The sequence below is a fragment of the Marmota flaviventris genome, chromosome 13 (assembly GCF_047511675.1).
Source record: "Marmota flaviventris isolate mMarFla1 chromosome 13, mMarFla1.hap1, whole genome shotgun sequence".
NCBI classification, from domain to species: Eukaryota; Metazoa; Chordata; class Mammalia; order Rodentia; family Sciuridae; genus Marmota; species Marmota flaviventris.
In genome coordinates, this window is record NC_092510.1 from 85,400,053 (window position 1) to 85,422,867 (window position 22,815).

The 22,815-nt window shown below is 44.5% G+C and overlaps 1 protein-coding gene across 1 annotated transcript; it reads right to left on the reverse strand.

Annotated features, from left to right (window-relative positions):
• Positions 1 to 15,092: 15,092 nt before the first annotated feature.
• Tex48 (testis expressed 48) lies at positions 15,093 to 22,075 on the reverse strand. The gene is made up of 4 exons (XM_034637298.1): positions 22,051 to 22,075; positions 18,801 to 18,932; positions 16,398 to 16,523; positions 15,093 to 15,196 (listed from the first exon to the last, which is right to left on the reverse strand). Exons 1-4 carry the CDS (start codon positions 22,073 to 22,075, stop codon positions 15,093 to 15,095), a joined length of 387 nt encoding a protein of 128 aa, XP_034493189.1.
• Between the last annotated feature and the right edge of the window lie 740 nt (positions 22,076 to 22,815).

Below are 22,815 nucleotides of genomic sequence, written 5' to 3' on the forward strand. Positions count from 1 at the left end.
GACAGCAGTGTCTCCACTTCAGGATCTGTATCAGGTGGCCTTCCACCTCTCCTCTCTTTAGGGTTCTTGGTGGTCTCACCTGGTGGGTGGGGCATGCCCAGGTGTACATTTCTCCGTCAGAGACACCTGACCCCTCTTGGTTTCCTCATTTATAAACCCCTGTGATCTCTGTGTCACTGGCTCCTCCGGGTTGCTTTGAAGATCAACTAACCTACTAGGAGGGTGCCCCGTCTCCGGGCTCCGTCAGGGGCCTGGTGATGCCGGAAGGTGTGACATCGTGATGTGGTAGAGAAGCCTCTCACGGCTTGCATTCCAGTGTCCCGACACTTAGGAACAGCGTCCTTCCTTTGGCGAGGTCACCTCGCTCCTTATCAGTAGGAGAGGGATGGGTCTGCCTGGCAGGTCGTCGTGAGGGTCCATGGTGAAAGATGTGAGCGCTTGCAACCTTGAGTTACCAGCTGGTGGACTCAATAAGCTGTTGCTATTTTTAAAACTCTCACTGTCTTGTATACAGTAGGTGCCTGTTGTCTGCATCAGACTTAATCACTCCAGCACCCTGGTGTCTTTATGTGAATAAAGATCCTCATCAGATTTATGGAACTCAGCCGTGGAAGATGGTGCACAGGAGGGGTTCAGAAGCAAGCTAGTGACTTGGGGCCAGACACCCTCTCTGCAGGCCCCACACCCCCATTTCCTCAGATCTTGAGAGAGGTGTGTTAACAAGGGAAGTGGATGGAGGTGCTACAGCACAGACCGTGAGGCCTGGTCCCTGCTGTGTCCACAGTAAACGCTCAGCCAAAGGCGACTGACCTACTATTGATTTATTTGTTTTGTGGGTGGAACCCAGGGCCTCAAGCATGTCAAGCACTTGCTCTGCCACTGAGCAACGCCCCAGCCTCTGTGGGGGCCTTTCCTCAATGGCTGCTGGATCTTTCTTGTGTATGTAGCACAAACTTTTAATTATGTTTCTCAAATCTATATCGTTTTTTTTTTTTTTTTTTCCCTTTTGGTGGTACTGGGGATCGAACCCAGGGCCTCCTGGTTCCTAGGCAAATACTCTACCTCTGTGCCACACCCCAACCCCTCAACTCTGCCTCCTTACTGATTTTGGTTTGCTGTATCAATGATCCAGAGAGGGGTAATCTTCAATTATGGTAGAATTTTTTTTTTTTTGTTTTTCCTTTTATTTCTGACAAGTTGTTTTTAAACCACGTATTAAAAAAAAATGAGATATAACTTATATACCAAGGAGTGCAGTTGAGTAGTTTTTAGTGTATGTTCAAGGCCGCATAGCCATCACTGCTGTTTAATTCTAGAGTATTTTCATTGCCCCTCCTTCCAGAAAAATTCTGAATACCTCCCATACCCGCTAGCACTCCCGGCTTCCCTTTTCCTTAGCCTCTGTCATCCACTAGTGTACTTTCCTGTCCACAGATTTTCCCATGTGGACATTTTGGGTAAATGTTTATTTGTATGACAGGCCTGTGTTTCTAGCTCTCTTCATGTTTTAAGGACATCCATTTTGTTGTACGTATTGCTACTTGGTTCCTTTTTATGGCTGAGTAATAGTCCATCACGTGGACACACCACATGGACACACCACAATCCGCTGACTAGTTGGGTTGTTGGTACTTTTTGGCTATTGTGAATAATGCTGCAAAGAAAGCTTGCATACAGATTTTGTATGAACATATTTGATAACATGTTTGGTGCTGCTGTCAAGTTTTGCTCTGTTGTTACATGGTTACAAATTGAGAATCATCCCCCATAACTTGGGGATGAGTTGACTTTTTTTTTTTTTTTATCTTTGTGAAACTTCCCCCTTCATCCCTAGTAGAGTTTCTGCCTTATGATCTACTTTGCATTGCATGGTAGATCAGTTTTCTTTTTTCTTTCTCTTTTGAAATGATTTAACGTTTTTAGAGTGATTTTACAGCAAAGGAAGGTAAGAGATTTCCATGTACTCCCCAGCCCCACACCCGCTAGCTTCTCCATGATCAGCATCCCCTGCCAGTGATGCATGTCATTGAATTTGATAAACCCACATGACACAGCATAATCACCCAAAGTCTGTGGTTAGCTTTAGAGTTCACTCTTGGTGGTGCACATTCTGTGGGTTTGGACAAGTATGGTGAAATGTACCCACTGCAGCAGAAGAGGCTTTTCACTGCCCTAAAACCCCTCTGTGCTCTGCCTGTCCATCCCTTCTACCTTCTCACATCCCTAACCCAGTCGTTTTCCTATCTCCACAGTTTTGCTTTTCCAGAATGTTCTACAGTGTGGAGTCTTTTCAGATTGGCTTCGTTCACTTGGTAATATTCATTTAAGGTTCCTTCATGTCTCCTCATGGCTTGATAACTCATTCTCTTTACCGGAGAATAATATTCCATTTTCTGGATGTACCTCAGTTTATCCCTTTGCTTACCAAAGGATGTCTTGGTTGCTCCCAAGTTTTGGCAATTATGAAGAAGGCCATTACCACCATCCCTGGGTGGTTTTCACTGCACACCCCACAGGAGCATGATTGTTGATTGCATAATAAGAATATGTTGAGTTTTGTAAGAAACTGCAAATCAAACAGTCTTCCAAAGTGGGTGAAGCATTTTGCAATCCTTCAGTAATGAACAAGAGTTCTCGATGCTCCACATCTGGGACAGCATTTGATGATGTCAGTCTCCTGAATATTCTGAACTTTGACCATTTTTTTTTTTTTTTGTGGTGCTGGGGATCAGAACCCAGGGCCTTGTGCATGCAAGACAAGCACTCTACCAACTGAGCATTCCCAGCCCATGGCCATTTTAATAGGTGTGTAACCATATCTTATTGTTCCATCTCCATTTTGGCATATGATGTAGAGCATCCTTTCTTCTGCTTATTTTCTATCTATAGATCTGCTTGGGTGGAGGGCCTGTTAAGATGTTTGGCCCATTTTATTAAGGGTGGTTTGTTTCATTATTGTTGAATTTTAATAATTTGTGTATTTTGGATAATAGTCCTTTATTGGATGTATCTTTTGCAAATAGTTTCTCCTAGTTTGTAGCTTATATCTCACCCTTGCTATAATTACTCAGTTGTTCTAGGAGTCTCTACATTGATGATCATGCCATCTGCAAACAGTTTTATTTCCTCTTATTCTGCATACCTCTCATTTCCTTTTCTTGTATTATTGCATTGGCTAGGACTTCTAGTACGAAGTTGAAAGTAACAGTGAGAGGGAACATCCTTGCCCTATTTTTTTTTTTTAGAGAGGGGGGGGGGGAGGGAGGGAGGGAGAGAGAGAGAATTTTTAAAAAAATATTTATTTTTCAGTTTTTGGCGGACACAACATCTTTGTTTATATGTGGTGCTGAGGATCGAACCCAGGCCGCATGCATGCCAGGCAAGCACGCTACCACTTGAGCCACATCCCCAGCCCCCTTGCCCTATTTTTGATCTTAGTGGTCAAGTTTCTAGTTTCTCAGTACTAAGTATATTGTTAGCTGTGTTTTTGTAAAAAATTTTTTTTATCAAGTTGAGGAAATTTTCGATTTCTAGTTTACTGAGAGGATTAGCTTTCTGTTGAGTACTGACTACATAATACACCTTTGTTCATCTTTTTACATTCAGATTGTCTACATTCTTATATTTAAGGTGTCACCCTTATAGGCACATAGGATTTCCTTTTATGGAATTGTTTTTATTTATTTATTTTCTCACAGTGCTGGGGATTGAACCCATGGCTTTTGTGCATGTTATGCGTGTGCTCTGCTACTGAGCTACACCCCAGCCCTGAGCCTTTTTTTTTTTTTTTGGAGTATTTGCTATGCTATGTCTAAAGTAGTTACTAATTTGGGCTTAAATAATACCGTCTTACCCTCTACTTTCTATTGATTTCTGCTTTTGGTTTTTCTCTCTTGCTGACTTTTGGATTCAGATTTTTGAAACAGTTGTGTTTCCTCTTGTTTGTTTATTTGTTTTGGGTGATTGGTCCTGCGTCAGCCTGTGAGGTGTATACTTCTTTTAGTGGTCACCCTAGATGACAACACCCTCCCTGACTGCTTGGCAGCGTCATTGTACGTGAGGACTCCCAGCACTTCCTGGACAGAGGTCGGCCTACTCTTTCATCTTCCTGCCCGCAGTACTGTTCTTTAACAGATTCTAGTTCTTTCTGTATTGGAAATGACAACAGACATTGCTGTTAATTCTTTCCGTAGTCACTGTTCATTAAGCTCATTATCCATGTGTCTCTATTACTCTGTTACCTTTTAAAATTACTATTTGTTTATTTCTGTACTTTCATGATCTGTCTTACATTTGTCTCTTTCTCATTCTCCTGGAATTAACTACAGAGCTTTTCTTGATTACGGTATGGTGTTTCTTGTAGTATATTTAGAAATAGCTTTAGTATTTTCCTCCTGGTATAGATCTTACGGTGACAATTCAGTTTTTGTTTGAAAAGTCTCTATTTTTTTTTTTAATTTTTGAAAGATATTTTTGGTAAGTAAAAAATTCTTCAAGGATTCTGAGTCTTTTGGTAGATAAAGAATTCTCTAAGACTATTCTTTTTAAATTTTGAAATAGGGTCTCTCACCAAGTTGCAGAGGCTGGCCTCAAACTTGAGATCCTCTTGCCCCAGCCTCCTGAGTTGCTAGAATTATAGGTGAGCAGGACCACACCTAGTTTAAGACTCCTTTTTCTAATTTCCATTCTTTTGTTTGGCTCCTGTGATTTATTTTCTGTTCCGTTGATATTGCCCTTATTTGTATTTAATTGGTTGTTAATTCTGTGATTTTTTTTATGTGGTACTGAGCAGTGAACCAGTGGTGCTCTACTACTGAGCTATGTTCCCAGCCCGTTTTTTTTTTTTTTTACTTTTAATGTTTCTTTAATATATATTTTTATGTAAATTTAAAAAATTCATATATGATAGCAGAATGCATTACACTTATTACACATATAGAGCACAATTTTTCATATCTCTGTTTGTATATAAATATACTCACACCAATTCATGTCTTCATACATGTACTTTGGATAGTAATGTCCATCACATTCCACCATCATTAATTACCCCATGCCCCCTCCCATTCCCTCCCACCCCTCCGCCCTATCTGGAGTTCATCTATTCCTCCCATGCTCCCCCTCCCTACCCCACTATGAATCAGCCTCCTTATACCAAAGAAAACATTTGGCATTTGTTTTTTGGGATTGGCTAACTTCACTTAGCATTATCTTCTCTAACTCCATCCATTTACCTGCAAATACCATGATTTTACCCTCTTTGGTTGCTGAGTAATATTGCATTGTGTATATATGCCACATTTAAAAAAAAATCCATTCATCTGTTGAAGGGCATCTGGGTTGGTTCCACAGTTTAGCTATTGTGAATTGTGCTGCTATAACCATTGATGTGGCTGTGTCCCTGTAGTATGCTGTTTTTAAGTCCTTTGGGTATAGACCGAGGAGAGGGACAGCTTGTCCCCAGCCCATTTAATTTTTTGTTTTGATACGGGGCCAGACTAAGTTTGCCCAGGCTGGCCTTGAATTTGTGGTCCTCCTGCCTCATTCTCCTGAGTTGCTGGGACTATAGACAGGCATGTGTCACCATGTCCAGCCTCGTCAACTGAATTCTTAACATCCTCTATTGTAGTATTCAATTCTATAATTTTTATTTGAATTTTAAAATAGTTTCATTTTCAGATGAAATTATCCATATCGTCATCTATTTTCTTCAATATTTAATTGTACTCATTTAAAAGCTCTTATCTTTTGAGTCCAATATCTGATTACTTTGCAGATTTCTTTAAAAAAAATTTAAGTCACTTTAATATGCCTTTTTTTCTCTTGCTTTAAGTCAGTTGCTCTTATCTTTTGACAATCCTGTTAAGTTTTGATTGAAGGATAGACATTTTAAATGAAAAATTAAAGCAATATTCAAGGGTTTTGAACTTCCTTTAGAGAGGATTTACTGCTGTTTCTGGGAAAAGTAGGGTTGAGATAAATTTGCTCCTGGGGGTGGGTGGGGGGGTGGGGTGTTCCCATCCCCCATCTCCAGCTGGGATCCAGGCCTTGAATGTTCCAGAAACATGCCCACTCAGGGGCACTCCCCCATTGGTGGAGGACACTAGGAGAAGTTGCTAGTTGCAGAGTGCTGCTGGTCTCCACTTACCTTAGGATTCCTGTGCTGCGAAAGCTGCCTCCACTACAGGAGCCAAGCACTGGGGAATCTGTCTGCAGGAGCCTGCTAAGGTGAGTGCCTCAGACCCAGGAAAGAGTCTCCAGCACACTCTACTGGCCAAGTTGGACATTGCACTTCCTACCAAGGAAAAGTAAAGGGCCCAGGTCCATTTCTGAAGAGCAGGCAATGAACAGTCAATATGAGGCCAAGAGCAACAACTGAATTTCATTCCACAATTACTCGGGGACAGCCTAGCTGAGTGGTTTAAGAGTGTGAACTACAGAGTCAGGTTTCCTGAGTTCAAGTCCCAATCTGCCACATATTAGTGTAAATCCTAAAAGATTTATGTAAACCTCTATGAGTCTCAGTTTTTTAATCTGTAAAAACAGGGCAGTAGTTGTACTAACCTCTTTGGTTTATTGTACTGACTGGGTTGATATTTATGAAGCACTTTGAAGAGGACCTGGCACTGAGTAAGCAAGGTACCATACTTTACAAGTTGCTATTCTCATTATTCTACTCAAATCCATCCTTCACATTGCAGCCAGGATGGGCCTCCCATAGAAGGTATGAATTTTACCCACAGTATTGCCACATAGACAACATAGTTCTTTTCCCCTCCTTTTTGGAGTGGGTAGGCACAGGGACTGCTAATATGTTATTTTCCAACTCCCCTTGTTTATGATATTCTGAAAGTCTGTATCCCCTAAAATTCATTTTGAAATTCTAATTCCTTTGGGAGGTGACTATGTTATGAGCCCAGGGCCATCAGGATTAGTGTTAGTGCCTTTGTAACAGAGACCCAAGAGAGACTCCTTTCCCCTTCCACCACATGAGGACACAGCGAGAAGATGCTCTCCATGAGGAAATGTGTCCTGATGAGACACTGAATCTGTTGGTGACCGAAATGTTTCCTTGCAAGAGATGCCAGGGTCAACTAGCTCCACGTTTTTGGGGATCTCAAAAGCAGCCTGGGAAAGGGGGAAAGAGAAAGGGACACATCCTCTGATGCGACCAAGGACTTTAATTGGAGGCAGATCCTCCCTCCGTGACTATTCCAGGAATTGGAATGACTGTCAGGTGACACAGAGATGGCTCAGACATCTTCTCCTCCTGCAGGGGAGTTTCTGAATCAGTCTTCATGACTCGTGCCCACTGCCTTCCTCTTCATGGAGACCCTCCATTAGCTGCGCAGCTTAGAGACCCATGTTCCTAAATGCTCAGGGTCTTGCAGGGTTGCACTTCTCGACTATTACCCGTTTGCTGCAGGATTGATGTGAACGTCTCTTCTGATAATCACTTTGGTAAGAATTTACTCTCAGATCTGAAAGAATGAAAGAAAAATATTATCTTGGATAAAGGCTTTGAGGGGACATATGAATGAACGGTCTTAATTTTATCCCACATAGGGATTCTTCAAATTCTTCCTTGCTTTAAAAGCAAATTCTGTTTGTTTGAGCTAAGAATGACTCCAAATTCTGTTAAACAATTGAGATTTGAGAGTTTGCTTGTTATTTCAACCTAACGTGGCTGATCCTGACTAACACACACACAGAACATAGTCTAGGCATTTATATCCATTACATCATTTAATACTTCCAAGAGCCTGCAAAGTAGGTAATGTGTTATTGCTATTTCTATTTTGCTGAGAAAGAGGGAGGGTCAGTGTCGTATTCAAGCTTAGTAACCAGCCAAGGAAAAATTTAAACTGCCATATATGACTAAAGACAGTGATCTTAACTAATACCCAATAACTAATATCTAACAATGAATGTAGTTTTAGACTGTCTTGTTATAGGTTTGGGTAACTGTTCCACTTCCACACCCCCAAAGGATGAAAGAAACCAGTGTGTCCCAGAAGGTGAGGGCTGGGAGAACAGAGCCATGAGAAGGAAGAACTTGGGTGTTCTTGCCAACTGTCCCACACTGAGGTCTGCCACCTACTTAAGGACGGTGGATGATGCTGTTGGGACATTCTTGGCTTGTGGGAGACAACAACAGTGCTGGAAGTTCCATTACTGTCCTTGCAGCAGCAACAGAAGATCTTGGCTGCCATGTTTTGGGAAGAGGAAAGGACACTGGGTGTCTGACTCTGCAGCCCCAATCCCAGAAGCCCATTGTTATTTAAGCAGTGGGTCATACTGAACCTCCCATACCAACCCTCTGTAGCTCCCCGTGACTGGCAGGTCCAAGCCCACTGCCTGGACCTGCCTCTCTGGGGGCCAGTCCTTCCTCTATTAGCTAAAATGTTCTACCTGTGGGAAGTACTTGGAACTTCTGCTCTGCCGGTCTCTACCTACAGGGGCCATCTTGAATCAGCAGATCTTGGGGGTCTGGTACAGTTCTCTGCACAGGGCTCTTTCCTAAATGAACATACGACTGGCTGAAAAATGTCTGACCCTTCTTTGTTGAGCCCTGTGGTAGCAGAAGGAGCACGTGGAGCAGCACACACAGGCAAGCTTGCCTTCTGCTTTCTAGGTGAGTGCTCTGGATGGGCCTGTAATTTCTTTGGATCCCCCTTTCTCATTTGGAAAATGGAGAGAGTAGTGCCACTTCAGGTGAACCGGTGTCTGTAACCAGCCTCCGCGCTGGCTGGTGCTCAGAGCACTCAATCTGCTCCTTGCCTCTCCATTCCTTCTTCATGTGTCTCCTGGGCTCCAGTTTCTTCCAGCTGGGCCCAGTTCCATGGGGGGTGTGATTTTATGAAGTTCAGCTTTGCTGGTTTAACTCCTGGCCCCACCACTAACTCACTGTGTGACTTTGCGCTGGCCCAGGTGTGTCTTTGGACTTAGGCTCGCCATCTGTGAGAGGTACTTGGACTGCATTGTCTTTCCAAGGATCCTTCCAGCTCTAATGACCCAAGATTGTAAGTCCATCTTATTCCCAACCTCTTTCAGTCTCTTCTAGGCCCTGGCCATCTCCTCTTTCTGCCCTTTTTTATGTGGCCAAAATCTCACCATGAAAATTTCTATCATGATGGTCGTAAGTCGATCCCAGCCCTCGGGTTCACTCCCTGGCCGGCCTCCTTGGACTCTGACTTCCCATCCCTCCAGTCTTGTCCCAGCCCCTCATCTCTCTTTCACCTGGACTATTGCTTCTCCCACCTGGTCTTCCTTAAGTGTGTCAGTTGGAACGCGTCACCTCTTCCCAAAGCAACTTGGCTTCCCATATCATGTGGAGTAAGAGCCAGCCCTTCCCTGGGCCTCCCCTGACGGCTCATAGCCTAACCCTGACTTCTGAGCAGTCCTCCTGGGCTCTCTTTCCACTCCCCCTTCCCTCTACTTCAGCCACACCAGACACGACTTCCACAGGAAGTGCTCATCCTCTAGAGATGCCAGGGCTCCTCCCCCAGCCCCCTCCAGCTATTGCTTGTGGGTCACTCTAGTGAGGGCTCCTTGGGCCTGTTGACCTGACCTCATTCTCCTGTGTATTCATCCTCTTTAAGTCCCCTTCTATCTCATGGTGTTCCCTGTTCCCCTTCCACACATGGTACTACTCCGGCCCTTGTTGCACTCTAACATGTTCTAGAACTTACTCATTGGCATGTGCCCTGGCTCCCAGAAGGTGCTGTTGGGTCTCCAGCACAGGGCGTAGGGCAGGTGTTCCATAGATACTTATGGTGTGAATGAATGAACCTGTATCTGTCCCACTTTGGTCCTGGGTACAAGCAGATGATGTCATTAGGAAGTAGCAAGGGGTGAGTGAATCATTTCTGTTCCAAGCAGGTCACAGCCATAGCACACTGTCAGCCTTACCCACCGGCCAAACAGATGGGTGGCTTTTTGGATGACTAATAGGGTTACTCTAGCTGCCTGTGGGTGGGACTCACTCCCCTGTCCCCATTTCCAGCCCAAACCTGCTTCTCCTCTGCCCATGGTCCCTATCTGGGGACAGGTCCTACAATTCACTTTATGTCCAGAGCCAGAATGGGGGTGGAACCTGCCCTCCTCTCACGTTCCCTCATCCATCCGGGCCTTTGACTCTAGCTCCTCCACACCTCCCCCATCACCTGCCCCACCCCCGTCCCCACTGCCTGCTCTGGCCTCTGGGTCATGACACAGCTTGCCTCTGTTCTGTGGGCTCACTCACAAAAGTCCTGCCACTCTGATTCAGACCCTCAGTGGCCCGTGTCCTGCTGCTGCCTGTGGGCTAACTGTTCCTCTGCCCCTACATTCTTTCCTCCCTTCTCCACCCATCATCCCTGATGGGGCTCCAGTGTCACCTCCTCAGGAAGCCCTCTCTTATGCTGGGACAAATCACCTGAGGTCCCACCATCCCTTCCCCGAATCATGGCCCTTCCTGTTCCTGCACAGAGTTTGCCCAAACATGGCAGGTGCTCAGCAAATATTTGTTGAATGGACTGTTTTCACTCTCTGTTTATTTGCCTATGAAAAACATATATGATTAAAAAAATTTTTTATTTAGCATATATATTCAACACTAACCATGAATTCAAGCCACCACAGATTGAAAATATTTGAAAAAAATCACTGAACATATACAGACTTTTTCTTATTATTCCCTCAACAAATAATGGCTTTGGCCCAACATGCACATTCTGTTAGGTATCATAAATAACCTAGAGATAATTTAAAATACAGGGGAGAATGCGTGTATGTTACGTGCAAATGCTAGGACATTTTCTAGGACTTGAGCATCCATGGATTTTGGTAAAGCCAACCCCCCCATGGATGCCTGGGGACAACCACATTTACCAAGGATGCTCTGGTGCCAGGCATCATGTGGGCGCGCGGAGGACCCTGCAGTGAGCAAGAGTGACAGTCTTGCTCTCAGGGAGACAGGGATGGGTGCAGGTCCCATTTGGACCCCAGCACAGGGCTTTCCACAGAGCAGGCGTCCTTTCCTTGTTGAATGACACAGGAGCCCTCCTGGACGGCGGGATAGCACTGCGCTCAGTTCTCCCCCACTGTCCCTCCCGTGAACATGTTTTTAGCTCTCATAGAAATAGAGAAATCCTCTCTCAGTTTCTCCTGAGCTCCCCAAGACCCCGGCCTTAGAAGGGAATGGGAGGAGAAACAGCCTCAGTGTCAAGGACACTGGTGTTCATCAGTCACCTTGGGCCTGTGACATCCTTTGACATCTGGGGGCTCATTTCTTTTATTTCTACTGAACAGTTAACTGGGCCTCAGAAGGGTGACTTGCTCAGGTGTCAGAGCCAAGAGGAGCAGCTAGGATTTTCCTAGAGTATTTTTTTCTTCATGCTGGACATGGAACCAGGCCTTGCTGTGCTGGGTGAGCGCTCCGCCCCTGAGCTGCTCCCCCTTTGCTCTGAAGCTGGAGCGTCTGCTATGCCGTCCATTTTTACACCTGCAGGCAATTCCAGCAAGAGGTTTCAGAACTGATTTGTTCTCTGAGGGTTTTGGGGGGCGGCCGTTTAAATAGCAAGGCTCCACCTGAAGCTTGGCGGAGACGCATCACAGTCCAGAGCACACGTATTTCACTTCAGTGGACTTGGGATCCAAATTCTTGCTGTACCTTGCTGTGTAATTTAAGGCAGTTTTACCTCCTTGAGGTTCAGCTTACTTCTCTCTACAAATGGGTGGTCAAAATCTACTCCAGAATGTTGCAAGGATTGGGTGTCAGAAAGATGGCAAGTGCTTAGCATGGTGTCTTATGCATAGCACAGTGAGTGCTTAGTGACTCAAAATGTGGTGATATAGGGGACACGGGCAGAGGGGCCAGGGGGCAGTTTCCTGCACTACCAGCACCTGCCTCTAGATGCAAGCAGGAGCCAAAGAAAAGGCCCTGGGGTTGTCCCCAGTGCGCTGTGACCTTGGGTCTCTAGTGACACTTAAAGCGTGATATCCAGAACAGGCAAGGTCAATGAGGTCTAGCAGGAAGGCTTCTGGAGCTGGGGGAGCCCTTTGGGGCGCTCAGCACAGGTGGGGAGACTGGATCCAGAGAAAGGGGTCAAGGCAACTGAGGGGTGGCGTCTGTTTTCTAGTGGCATGAATAGGCGCCAGGAGAGGTGGGGACATGGCTTCTTCCAGTGCAGAAATGACCCCTCCCACTGTGAGGTCTGACCTTGGAGCCTCACTCACCTGCTGCTGGCAGAGTAGACCGGAGGCTGTCTGTGATGTCACAGAGCTGGGAACCAGGGAATGCTGAGCCAGGGGGGTCTGGACTGGACCACAGAGGCGGGAGGAGGAGGGTGTCTGCTGAGGCCCTCTCCAGGGGTCCTTCCCGCTGCCCATCATGTCTGTCAGGTTGACAGTGTGGCCCTGCCTCCTGTGGCTCTCACCCTTCTTGGGTTGGTAGGCTGTCAAGGGTATTCTTGTCATGGGGTGCCAGAGGCAGGTGGAGCAAGCCTCAGACCCTGTCAAGTTCTGTGACCAAACAAGTCACATGACAGAGCCCAAGTGCACTTCACCCAAGAAGAGAAGGGGGAGGAATTTGGGACCAATAGTTCCTTATGCCACGGGTAGATACTGTTACTGTATGGATGAGGAAACCGAGGCACAGAGAGTATGTTAGGTCTCTTGGCCAAGGTGACACAGTAAGAGGCGAGGCATTTTAGGTCCAGTTTGATACTGTCCAAATGCATTGTGAGTGGGTTGTAATAACTTAGTTCCTTCTCCCATTGGGAGGGAGTGCTCGTATAGGACCTGTTGCTGCCATCTCCTCCCCTCCTGTCCTGCTCTCTGTGCCGTGGTATAGACACTTGCCCCAGAGCTGGGCAGGAGATTCTCTCCATGTGATTAGACTGGGCCCACCCCATAATCAGGGATTATCTCTAGCTCAAGGTCACTGGTTAGCAAACTTGATTGCATCTGCAGCTTTAATCCCCTTTGCTATGTAAAGTACCATGCTCTCAGGTTTTAGGAAGTAGGGCGAAGGTATTTTTGAGAGAGAAAGGGCATTTTCTGTCTTTAAACTCTTGTACCCAGAAAATCAGTGTGCAGTGGTGCTGTAATCCCAGCACCTGTAATCCCAGCTACTTGGGAGACTGAGGCAGGAGGATTGCAAGTTCAAGGCCAGTCTGGGCAACTTATTGGTTGACCCTGTCTCAAAATAAAGTTTAAAAAAGGGCTGGGAATCAGGGAATGCAAATGAAAACTACACTAAGATTTTTGTCTCGTTCCACTCAGAATGGCAATTATCAAGGACCCAAATAAAAAAATATTAAAAATGCTGACCAGAATGTGGTGAAAAGGGTTCACTCATACATTGTTGGTGGAACTGCAAATTAGTGCAACCACTCTGGAAAGCCGTATGGAGATTCCTTAGAAAACTAGCAATGGAACCACCGTATGACCCAGCTATTCCACTCCTTGGTATTTACCCAAAAGAACTAAGATCAGCATACAATTGTGATATGGCCACTTCCATGTTTATAGCAGCCTAATTCACAATAGCTCAGTTATGGAATAGGCCCAGGTGCCCTTCAATAGATGAATGGATCAAAAAAATGTGGTATGTATGCACAGTGGAGTTTTATTAATCCATAAAGAAGAATGGGATTGTGTGGTGTGTGCTGGTGAAGGGATGGAACAGGAGAACATCCTGCTGAGTGAAATACGCCAGACTTAGACAGTCAGGGGTTGAATGTTTCCTCTCATATGTGGAAGCCAGGGCAGAGCAAGGGAAAGAAGGCTATGGTGGTGGGAGGGGAGCAGCCATCATAAGTGCACAGGGAAGATCAGTGCAGAAGGTGGACCACAGGGGCAGGGAGAGAGGACGGGGCAGGGAGAGAGGACGGGTCAGGGAGAGGAAATATGGAATGAATCGAGTTCTGTGCATACATAAATGTACCGCAGGGAATCCCACCTTTATATGTAGAGAGTGCCAGTCAGAAATAAATAAATAAAGGAGAGAAAGGAAGATCAGTGGACTCCACGGAGGCGAATGGGGAAGGGAGGGTGGAGGGAAAGGGGGAAACGAGGATTGAGATCAAATTTCAAGTGCATATTATTTTGTCAAAATGAATCTGACCCCTATGTATAACTCTAATTTCTAATTAAAAAAAATTAAGAAGGGCTGGGGATGTAGCTCAGTGGTGGGCCACATGCCTAGCGTGCATGGTGACCTGAGTTCAATCCTCCATACTGCCAAAAAAAAAAAAAAAAAGAAAAAGAAAAAGAAAAATAAATTCCCAGTTCAAACATCAAGAAAGAAAGAAGTAACCAAAAGAATGTATAAGAACAGAAGTTAATAGAGTATAAACAAGTAGATCTAATTAGTTAAAAAAATAAAAACAATTAACAAAACAGAAGACTGGAGAAACCCTGCAGCAGATGCGACCCCCACCAAAGGGTCTGAACCCACCCACAGCACATGCAGTTCTTGGATTAGATCCTGGACTAATCCGGGGACAACTGGGAATATTTGAACACTATCGTATCAATGTTCACTTTATTGCATTTGATAATTGTACTGTACTTCTATAAAAAAGGCCTCCTTGTTTTTAGGACATACACATTGAAATATTTCAGGGTAAAGGGGCGTGAAGACCCCCCCTCCAGTGATTTGGAAAAAACTGGGAGGCAATGAAGCTCTTGGCGAATCTGGGTGAAGGGGAGACCCGCGTTCTTCCGATTATTCTTGCAACTCTTTGTATGTTTGAAAGTAATTCAAAAGTTATCCAAAAGGTTGGAAATTTTTTTTTTGGTTAGATGTGACAATATATTTAACAATGATGTTATCTATAGGTGATACTCCCTGGCCAGGGGGAGGGAAAAAGAAGAGGGACATGACATCTAATGCAACCAAGGTCTTTAATTGGTGACAACTTCTCCCCTGTGGCCATTTCAGGGGCTGAAGCTACTTGGTCAGGGGGCACAGGGGTGACTCAGACATCTTCTCCTCCCCTTCAGGGGAGTTTCCAAATCAGTCTTCATGACTCCTGTCCACTGCCCTCTTCCTCAGGGGACCTTCCAGCAGCTTGGAGATTCTGGGGTGCCCCCGACTAGAACGTTCAGGGTCTCCCGATGAGGCATGACTGGTAGGGCCACTGCTCGTGGCTGTAGCGGTTTAGATTTCTCTTATAAAACCCTTTTTGATGATCTTGTACATTCAGTTCTGAAAGGAGAAAGGAAAACATGGTGGGCTTGGAGCAATTGTCCTGGTCATTTGCATCCCTCTCTGATCTTTCTTCAGATTCCCGAGTCCCCTGGGAGCCAACGCAGACCTGAGCCTAGGAGCCTCTGGCAAAGGTCTGGGATTGAATTACACTGGTGGATCCAGTGACTACAGAGAGTCTTGCTCAGGCAGTGGCATAGAGGGCAGGAGATTTGGGTCCATCCTGCCTTGGATGCTAACATCAGCCTCTGGTGGGCTTGTGAAAAGTCTCTTCTCTTTGGGGGCCTCAGGTCTATTGGGGTGGGGAGGACAGAAAGAGGTGTGGGGGAGCTAGTGGGACCCCCAGCTCCTCCCCCTTGATTCTGGTAAAGCAGGTCTCCTTGAGTCTTTTATAGGAATTCACCTTGAGTGTGATGTGATGTGGTTTTCAAGGAGGTTTGGCTGATAGGGGAGGCTTAATGTCGGGGCTAGGTGATTCTCAGCATTTTTTTTTGGTATTGGGGATTGAACCCAGGGGCACTTGACCACTGAGCTGCATCCCCAGCGCCCCCACCCCCTTTTAATGTTTTATTTAATTTTTTTGTAGTTGTAGATGGACAGCATGCCTTTATTTTATTCATTTATTTGTGGATACTGTGGATTGAACTCAAGGGTACTCAGCCACTAAGCCACATCCCAGCCCTATTTTGTATTTTATTTAGAGACAGGGTCTCACTGAGTTGCTTAGCATCTCGCTTTTGCTGAGGCTGGCTTTGAACCTGCGATCCTTCTGCCTCAGCCTCCCCAGCCACTGGGATTACAGGTGTGCACCCCTGTGCCCAGCAATCCTCAGCTCTTGAAGATCTGCCCTGGGGTGGGTGTGCCTTGGTGCACAGGTGCTGCCCAGTGACATGGCTGTATTTCTTCTTTCTGGTTTGTGGCCCTGTCCTAGATTGGACATCTGTCCTTCCATGACCCAGAGGCGGTTGCCCTGACTGAACTGTGCTCCATCCACAAGCGTTCTCTGACCCTGTTCCCTGCCACACACCTGGCTGAGTTTGGGGGAACAACAGAGCTCCCTTCACTGTGCTCTGAGCCACACTTCCTGGTGGGCGTGGCCACTCTCTTTGCACTCCACTTAGCTGAGGTCAGAAATCTATGGGGCCAGGTCATCAGGACCTCTTTCCCAGAAGTCTGTGTTAGGACCCCAATTGGGTCTCACCTTCAAACTCGGTGCTGCTGGAGGAAGATTTCTTCTGTGGATAGAGCAGGAGTTTCCCTAAAGACAAGGATGTGCTCATGCGCTTGGAATTTTGTCTGTTGACCTCACTCTTCTGAAGCTTCAAATCTGTCAATGACAATTCCACAAGGTCACCTGGGAGGCTCCGAGGAATCATGGAAATGAAGGTATTTGTCCAACTCTGAAGTAGCACGTGGACATGTGGTGAGCATGCTGGGGTGGCCGGTTTCTGTGTCTCCCTCCTCCTTTCCCTTGAGTGCTTCCCCTTGGAAGCATGTGCTCCATTAGAAGTATGTATTCAGGGTTGATAAGACAATCACTGAGCCTTTATCACATGATAGAGCTCAGTAGGTAGAGTGCTTGCCCGGCATGCACAAGGCCCTGGCTTCAGTCCTCAGCACTACACACACACACACACACACACACACACACACACACACACACAGAGACAAAATGTATTCATTTAAAACACTAACTTTTTAGCTGGGCATGGTGGTGCCCACCTATAATCTCAGTTATTTGGAAGTTGAAGGAGGTGGATTGCAAGTTTGAGGCCAGTCTGGGCAACTTAGTGAGAAACTATCTCAAAAAAAAAAAAAAAAAAAACAAGAAAAGAAAAGAAAAAGAAATTGCCCTCCATTAACATTTTTTTCTATTTGTAAAAATGATGCATGACTGTTATAAACAAGTTGGGAAATATTTAATAGTAGGAAGCAAGAAGAAAATGCCCCCAAATGCTTCTCCCTGCCAGATATTCTGTTTTTCCCTATGAATGTTGTTACGTCACCTACCACATCCTATGTATTACCTATGCACTTTAATTTTTCATAGAATATCTAAAACATTTTTCTCATGTCCCTAAATTTTTAAAAATAATGGCTGTCTAATGTGTTAGGTGATGGATGATTGGAGGTTGATTTAATCAATGTTCTACTGTTGATGTTTAGACTCTTCAAATTTTGCTTTTATAAAGACTTGTATATAAGGTGTGGTCTGTCTCTACTTCTAGAAGTCTAACAAAGGATTTTGCCAACAGACTGAGCTCATTCTGTGACAGGGTGAATTGTACTGCCATTTACTAGCTGCTCACCTTGAACAGATGGCTCTTCCTTTGTTCATCCTGGCAAAATGGTATGCTCATTTTGGATAAGAATGTCCACTTCTTAGCATTACTATGCAGAATAAATTAATATTCTTTTACTAGTAGTATGAACCACTGCAGTAGCTGGGGTTTATCAGATTACAGCTGGGTGTCTAGACAGTACTTTGCATGTGATAAAGGCTCAGTGATTGTCATGTTGGGAAAAGGCACCAGCAATATTAAGGTTCTTGATTTTTTGGGGAAGCTATTTCCAAAAGAAGTCTTTAAAAAGCCCTCACTTATGGACTTCCGGCAAAATGAGAACATTTTCTTGCCATTATACTGTCCCCCCTCCCAGAAAGACGGCCCTATCCCACCAAGTGCTCATCAGTCTTAGCTTTGCCTGATTTTGATAATGATTTTTTTTCTGTCCAACATTGCTGATTTTGACCCCTTCTCTGCTATGACCTTTTGTCTTGGATCATCAAGATGGATGTGTTATTACAAACTGAAGGCCAAGGGTGCCTTCTCTCTTTCTCTCTGAATCCTTAATATGCTGGTCAAGGAAGTCTTGTGTCCAGATAGCTAAAGATGAAAAAGGAATGGTTTATGTGTCCTAGGCTTAGCATGAACAAAATATAAACTTCATGTTGTAAATCATTGAGATGTCAAGGCTTATTTGTTTTAACAACAGAGCCTACCCTAACCTAACTGGTTCCCATATAGTGTCCATTTCTTGACGGCTTGCTTTGTGCCAGGCCTTGTGCTAAGTGCTTGTGTATATGCCTCATTTTACCCTCCCAAAGATCCTTAAAAGTAACAATGAATTATAAATATTCTTATTTTAAGGTGAGAATAATTGAGGTTCAGAGTGGCTAAGTGACTTGCCCAACTTCTGTGGTAAAGCTGAGATTCAAACTAGTGTGTACAGACCCAAAAGTAGTGGGGATCTTAACTACTATATTATCTTTAGTCTAGTGTTTCTTGAACTATAATGTACATACAAATATACCTGGAGATTATGTTAAAATGCAGGTTCTCATTCAGTGTGTAGGACTGGAGCAGGGTCTGGAAATGATCCTAACGAGTCCCTAACAAGGTGATGCTGATATTTCAGATCCATGGACCACAAAAATTTAATCTCTCTTGTTTATTGGTTTGGGGACCAATACACCTAATCTCCATCTCATTTTAGGTTGGAAAAACCATCCAAAAGATATAGGAAACACAGGGGTGTCTCAGCAGGAGGGGAATGAGCAAGCAGAGATCTTAGGAGACCAGGCACTGCTCTTTCTGGTACGTACCCACTGTTGATGGCTGATTCTCCTGGGTTTGACTGGGAACCTTAGAGTCATCAGAGGCTTGGGTATCCTCACAATACCTGCAGCATGAACAGAAGATCTTCGAGGCCAAATTTTGGTGAGTTTCTGTAGAAGCTAAAGGAATGGGGCCATGGGTTCTAGGGTCTGAATTCTACATGCCTATTGGAAATTTACTGTGGTGAAGGTTATATTGGGTCAGCTTCTCTCAAGGCATGATAATCCTCCCCTCTGCCAATCATTACTAGCTTCCCACAACCTGGAGGTCTCTCCTAAAGTCATCTATCCTATCCCATCCCAAATTTTCTTACCCATGGAAAGGAGTTGGAAGCCTCTATTCTGCCAGCTTTATCTGCAGGATGCCTTGTTGTGTCAGCCAATCTTGAATTAGAGCCCAGTTCCCTGAGCAGGGCTGTTTCCTGGATGAACATAAGACTGTAGCTGAAAAACGCCAGCCCTTGACCTGTGCTCACACTCTAGCTAGGACCCACCATAGCCAAGTGTCAGGTCCTACAGAAGTGGGAGGAAAATGCTCAGGCTTTAGATAGATTACATTCTTCCCCATTTCTAGACATATGTTCTGGGGCAGATTTCTTTATAAGCCTCATCACGTGGGAAATGGGAATAACATTCTACTCTGCAGAAGTACAGGGTTAAATATAGGCAAAATGACTGCCATGCAGTAAGTGCTCAATGGACATTCTATTCCATTCCATTCCCTTCTCTTCCCCTCCAGAGCTCATTGCTTCCAAATTATCCCAAATAGTCCAGCTTCCATAGGAACCTGGTAAGGAAGCATATAGTTATGTAGGTTTAAATCCTGGTTTTGACACTAATATGCTGCATAGCTTTGGGTAAGTCCATGCTTGTTGCTGTCGCAGGCTCCTTTGCAGAGATAAGAGGAAGTTAGGTTAGATGATGTCTTCAAGGATCTTTCTAGTACGGATGGTCTAGAAGTACAAGGTCTTATTTTAGTTCTAAACTCCCTCCTTTGTGTATTAACTTTTCTAAAACTCCAGATGCTTTCTGTTTTTGCTCTTTGTTCTATGGAAAAACTTCCTTTTAGGAAATTCTTTTCAAGGTATTGATTAGGTGTCCTTCCCACACCCAGTTCACTGCATGCATTGCCTCTCTCATGGGCACCTGCTTTTCACTTTTTCAGCTGCTGTGCCCTGGTCCAAAGTGCCATCATCCCTTGCCTGAATTATTTCAATAGCCTCTGATCTGGACTCCTGTTTCTTTTACCCTTAGTGATTAATACAAAAGCTGGGTAGTCCTGTTCAAATGCATCATGTTGCACTTCTCAAAATTCCCATGGGCAGAGAGAAATGGACATGACAGGTGAAGAGATATAGTATCAAGGAAAGAAATGAAAACTTTGAACTAGAATCAAACAGAAATTCTAATTCTTAAAAAACCAGTATCTGAAAGAAAAACATATTGAGTAAGATCAATACCACTCTGGACAGCAGGAAAAAAATGACCAGTAAACTTGAGAAAAGATCAATAAAAATCACCTGAAGTACAGAGTGTAATAAGATTTAAAAAGAAGGAGAAGGGCAATAGTGACCCAATAAATATCACCAAGTTAGCATACATGGATAACTGGACTCTCAGAAAGGGTGAGCGGGGCAGCAAAACTTTTTTTAAAAGCAAGAATAGTTAAATCTCTTCCAAATTTGATGGAAAACATCAACACAGGTGCTCAGCAAACCCCAAACATGGAAACCATACAATGACACTTCAGCACATTGTAGTATGAAAGTTAAAAATGAAAGGGAAAACCCTAAATCTTTAAAGCAACTAAAAAATTAAAAAGAATAAAAGAAGGAAAATAGGACAAGAATGACATCTGATTTTTTGCCAGAACAATGCAAGCTAGAAGACGATGGAGTGAGGACCTTTGAATTCTGAAAGAAAAAACTGAGTACTCCATATTTATTGAAAGTATGCTCAATAAAGTGAAGTGAAAATATTTTAAAATATAAAGGACTGGGTATTTAGCTCAATGGTTGATCACCTACCTAGTGTGTGCAAAGCCCTGGATCTGATCCCTACACTGCAAGAAAAAAAAAGTTAAAAATTAAAAAAAAAAGAGAAATTGATTCTTCAGAAGATCCAAATTACAAAAGATGCTTAAAATTAGAACAAAAATGCTGTGAAATGGACATATCTACATATAGGGATGACAATGATAAAAGGGTAAACATATGGGAGTAAAAGCAAAAGATATTTTTTCTCTTCATTCTCCTCCCCAGAAGAAAACCCAAAGTTCTTACTTGGTTCTTAAGGTACTCTGCTACTCCCCACTCTCAGCTACCACCACTGACGCCACCTGTGATCCTTGCCCTTCCCTTGTGGATCCCATCCCAAGTGCACCAGGCTCCTAGCTGATTTTAACACCCTCTGTCAGCAATGCTGGTCCTTAGGTGGCTATATTCCTGTTTTTACCTTCAAGATTTTGCTGGAGGCTTACTTTTTCTAGTGAAGCTTTCTTTAAAAAAAAAGTGCATTTAGAAGTGTCTCCCTTCCCCCGCCCTCACAGGTCTCCTTTCCCACACATACTTCTGTCATTTTCTAGCACTATCGAATCCATGTTTACTGGGGTCTGCTTCCTTTCATTATTACATCATAAGTCACAGGGAGCCACAGATTTCATCTGTTTTGTTTTTGCTTTGTTCTCAGGGTCTACAACAGCACCTTGTAGAGTGTAGATGGGCCATAAATGTTGATTTTTTTCTTTTCTTTTTTTTTACAGTGCTGGTGATTACCAAGGCCTTGCACATGCTAAGCAAGTGCTATATCATTGAGCTACATTTGAAGCCCAATAAATGTGTGTTGAGTGGACCAGCATGGAATCCTCTTTGTCTTGGGTGAAACATTTGCAGACACTGGAGGCAACAGGGAGTTACCCTAGTTGCCTAGGGTAACTTTTGCTCCGGGAGTATTACAGCCTGTAGGACACAGTCCACCACGTGACTCGGATGGTTTTGGGAATCAATTATAGTTCTGCTCTGTTTACTGGTGGGGCTGCTAACCTGTCCACTGAAAACCCACGTTCCCTATTTTGCAGAAGGATCCTATTCTCTATCTCCAGATCCAGAAGCCTGCCAGTCTCCTATTTTCCTCCCATTTTCACCAGTCTTTTGATTTGACTTTGCAGATACCTTCAATCTGTCCACTATCATCCATTGTCATTTCCCTTACCAGAGCCAAAGCCACCATCACCTCTCACCTGGACCCTGGCCAAACTTCCCCATTGGCTTGTTCACCTCTACAGAAAGCCAGAGTTATGTGGCCCCAATGTAAACCCCATCGTGACAGTCCTGCTTAGACCCTGCAGGGGCATCCCAGGTCTTCAGACCCATCTGCTTTTGTGATCACACTGCCAGTCTCTTCAGCCTGAACTTCCTCTGGTTTCACTCACTACAGCTGTAAGATGCCACCCAGGCAGCCCCCTCGCCTCTCACTGAAGGATTCTGCTTTTACACTCTCCCTGCATCTGGGATGTTCTCAGCTCACTCCTTTACTCATCAAACTCCAAGACTCATCCTAGGGCCTCCAGGAAGCTGCCTCTTACTCCTGGGGTGAGTTAGGGACCTCTGCCTTGTGCTCCCCTAACACCCCCACCCCACCCATCATGTCACATTACTGTAGAGCGACTGCCTGACTCGGGGTGGGGTCGATGTTGCAAGACTACTTGTTGAAAACATTGTAGCTGCCTATTTAGTTGTCAGCCATCTGGGTGGCAGCCCATGTGCTTTTCCCATTTATGAAGCATGATTTTATCGAGAACCTACTCAGTGCTAGGTCCTGTTTGGTGCTGAAGATACAGCAGTGAATAAAATACAAGATAGACAAATGTACCCCCATGTGGAGGCAGGAATAGTGTTTTTCTTTTTTCTTTTTTTCATCTTTGTATTACCTCTACTCTCATCCCAGGTCTGAGCACAGAATAGATACTTTACAAGTGTTTGTTGAACAATCTCATGAGCTTTCT

What these genes read in the sequence shown, in the direction of transcription:
- Tex48 (XM_034637298.1), bottom strand. Translation starts at nt 22,075, where the DNA reads ATGGGGAAGTTTGGCCAGGGTCCAG. An exon ending in GAAGTTTGGCCAGGGTCCAG is followed by an intron (nt 18,933 to 22,050) that starts GTGAGAGGTGAT and finishes CCATTCCTTTAG; the next exon opens with CTTCTACAGAAACTCACCAA. An exon ending in CAGCAGCACCGAGTTTGAAG is followed by an intron (nt 15,197 to 16,397) that starts GTGAGACCCAAT and finishes TTCTCCTTTCAG; the next exon opens with AACTGAATGTACAAGATCAT.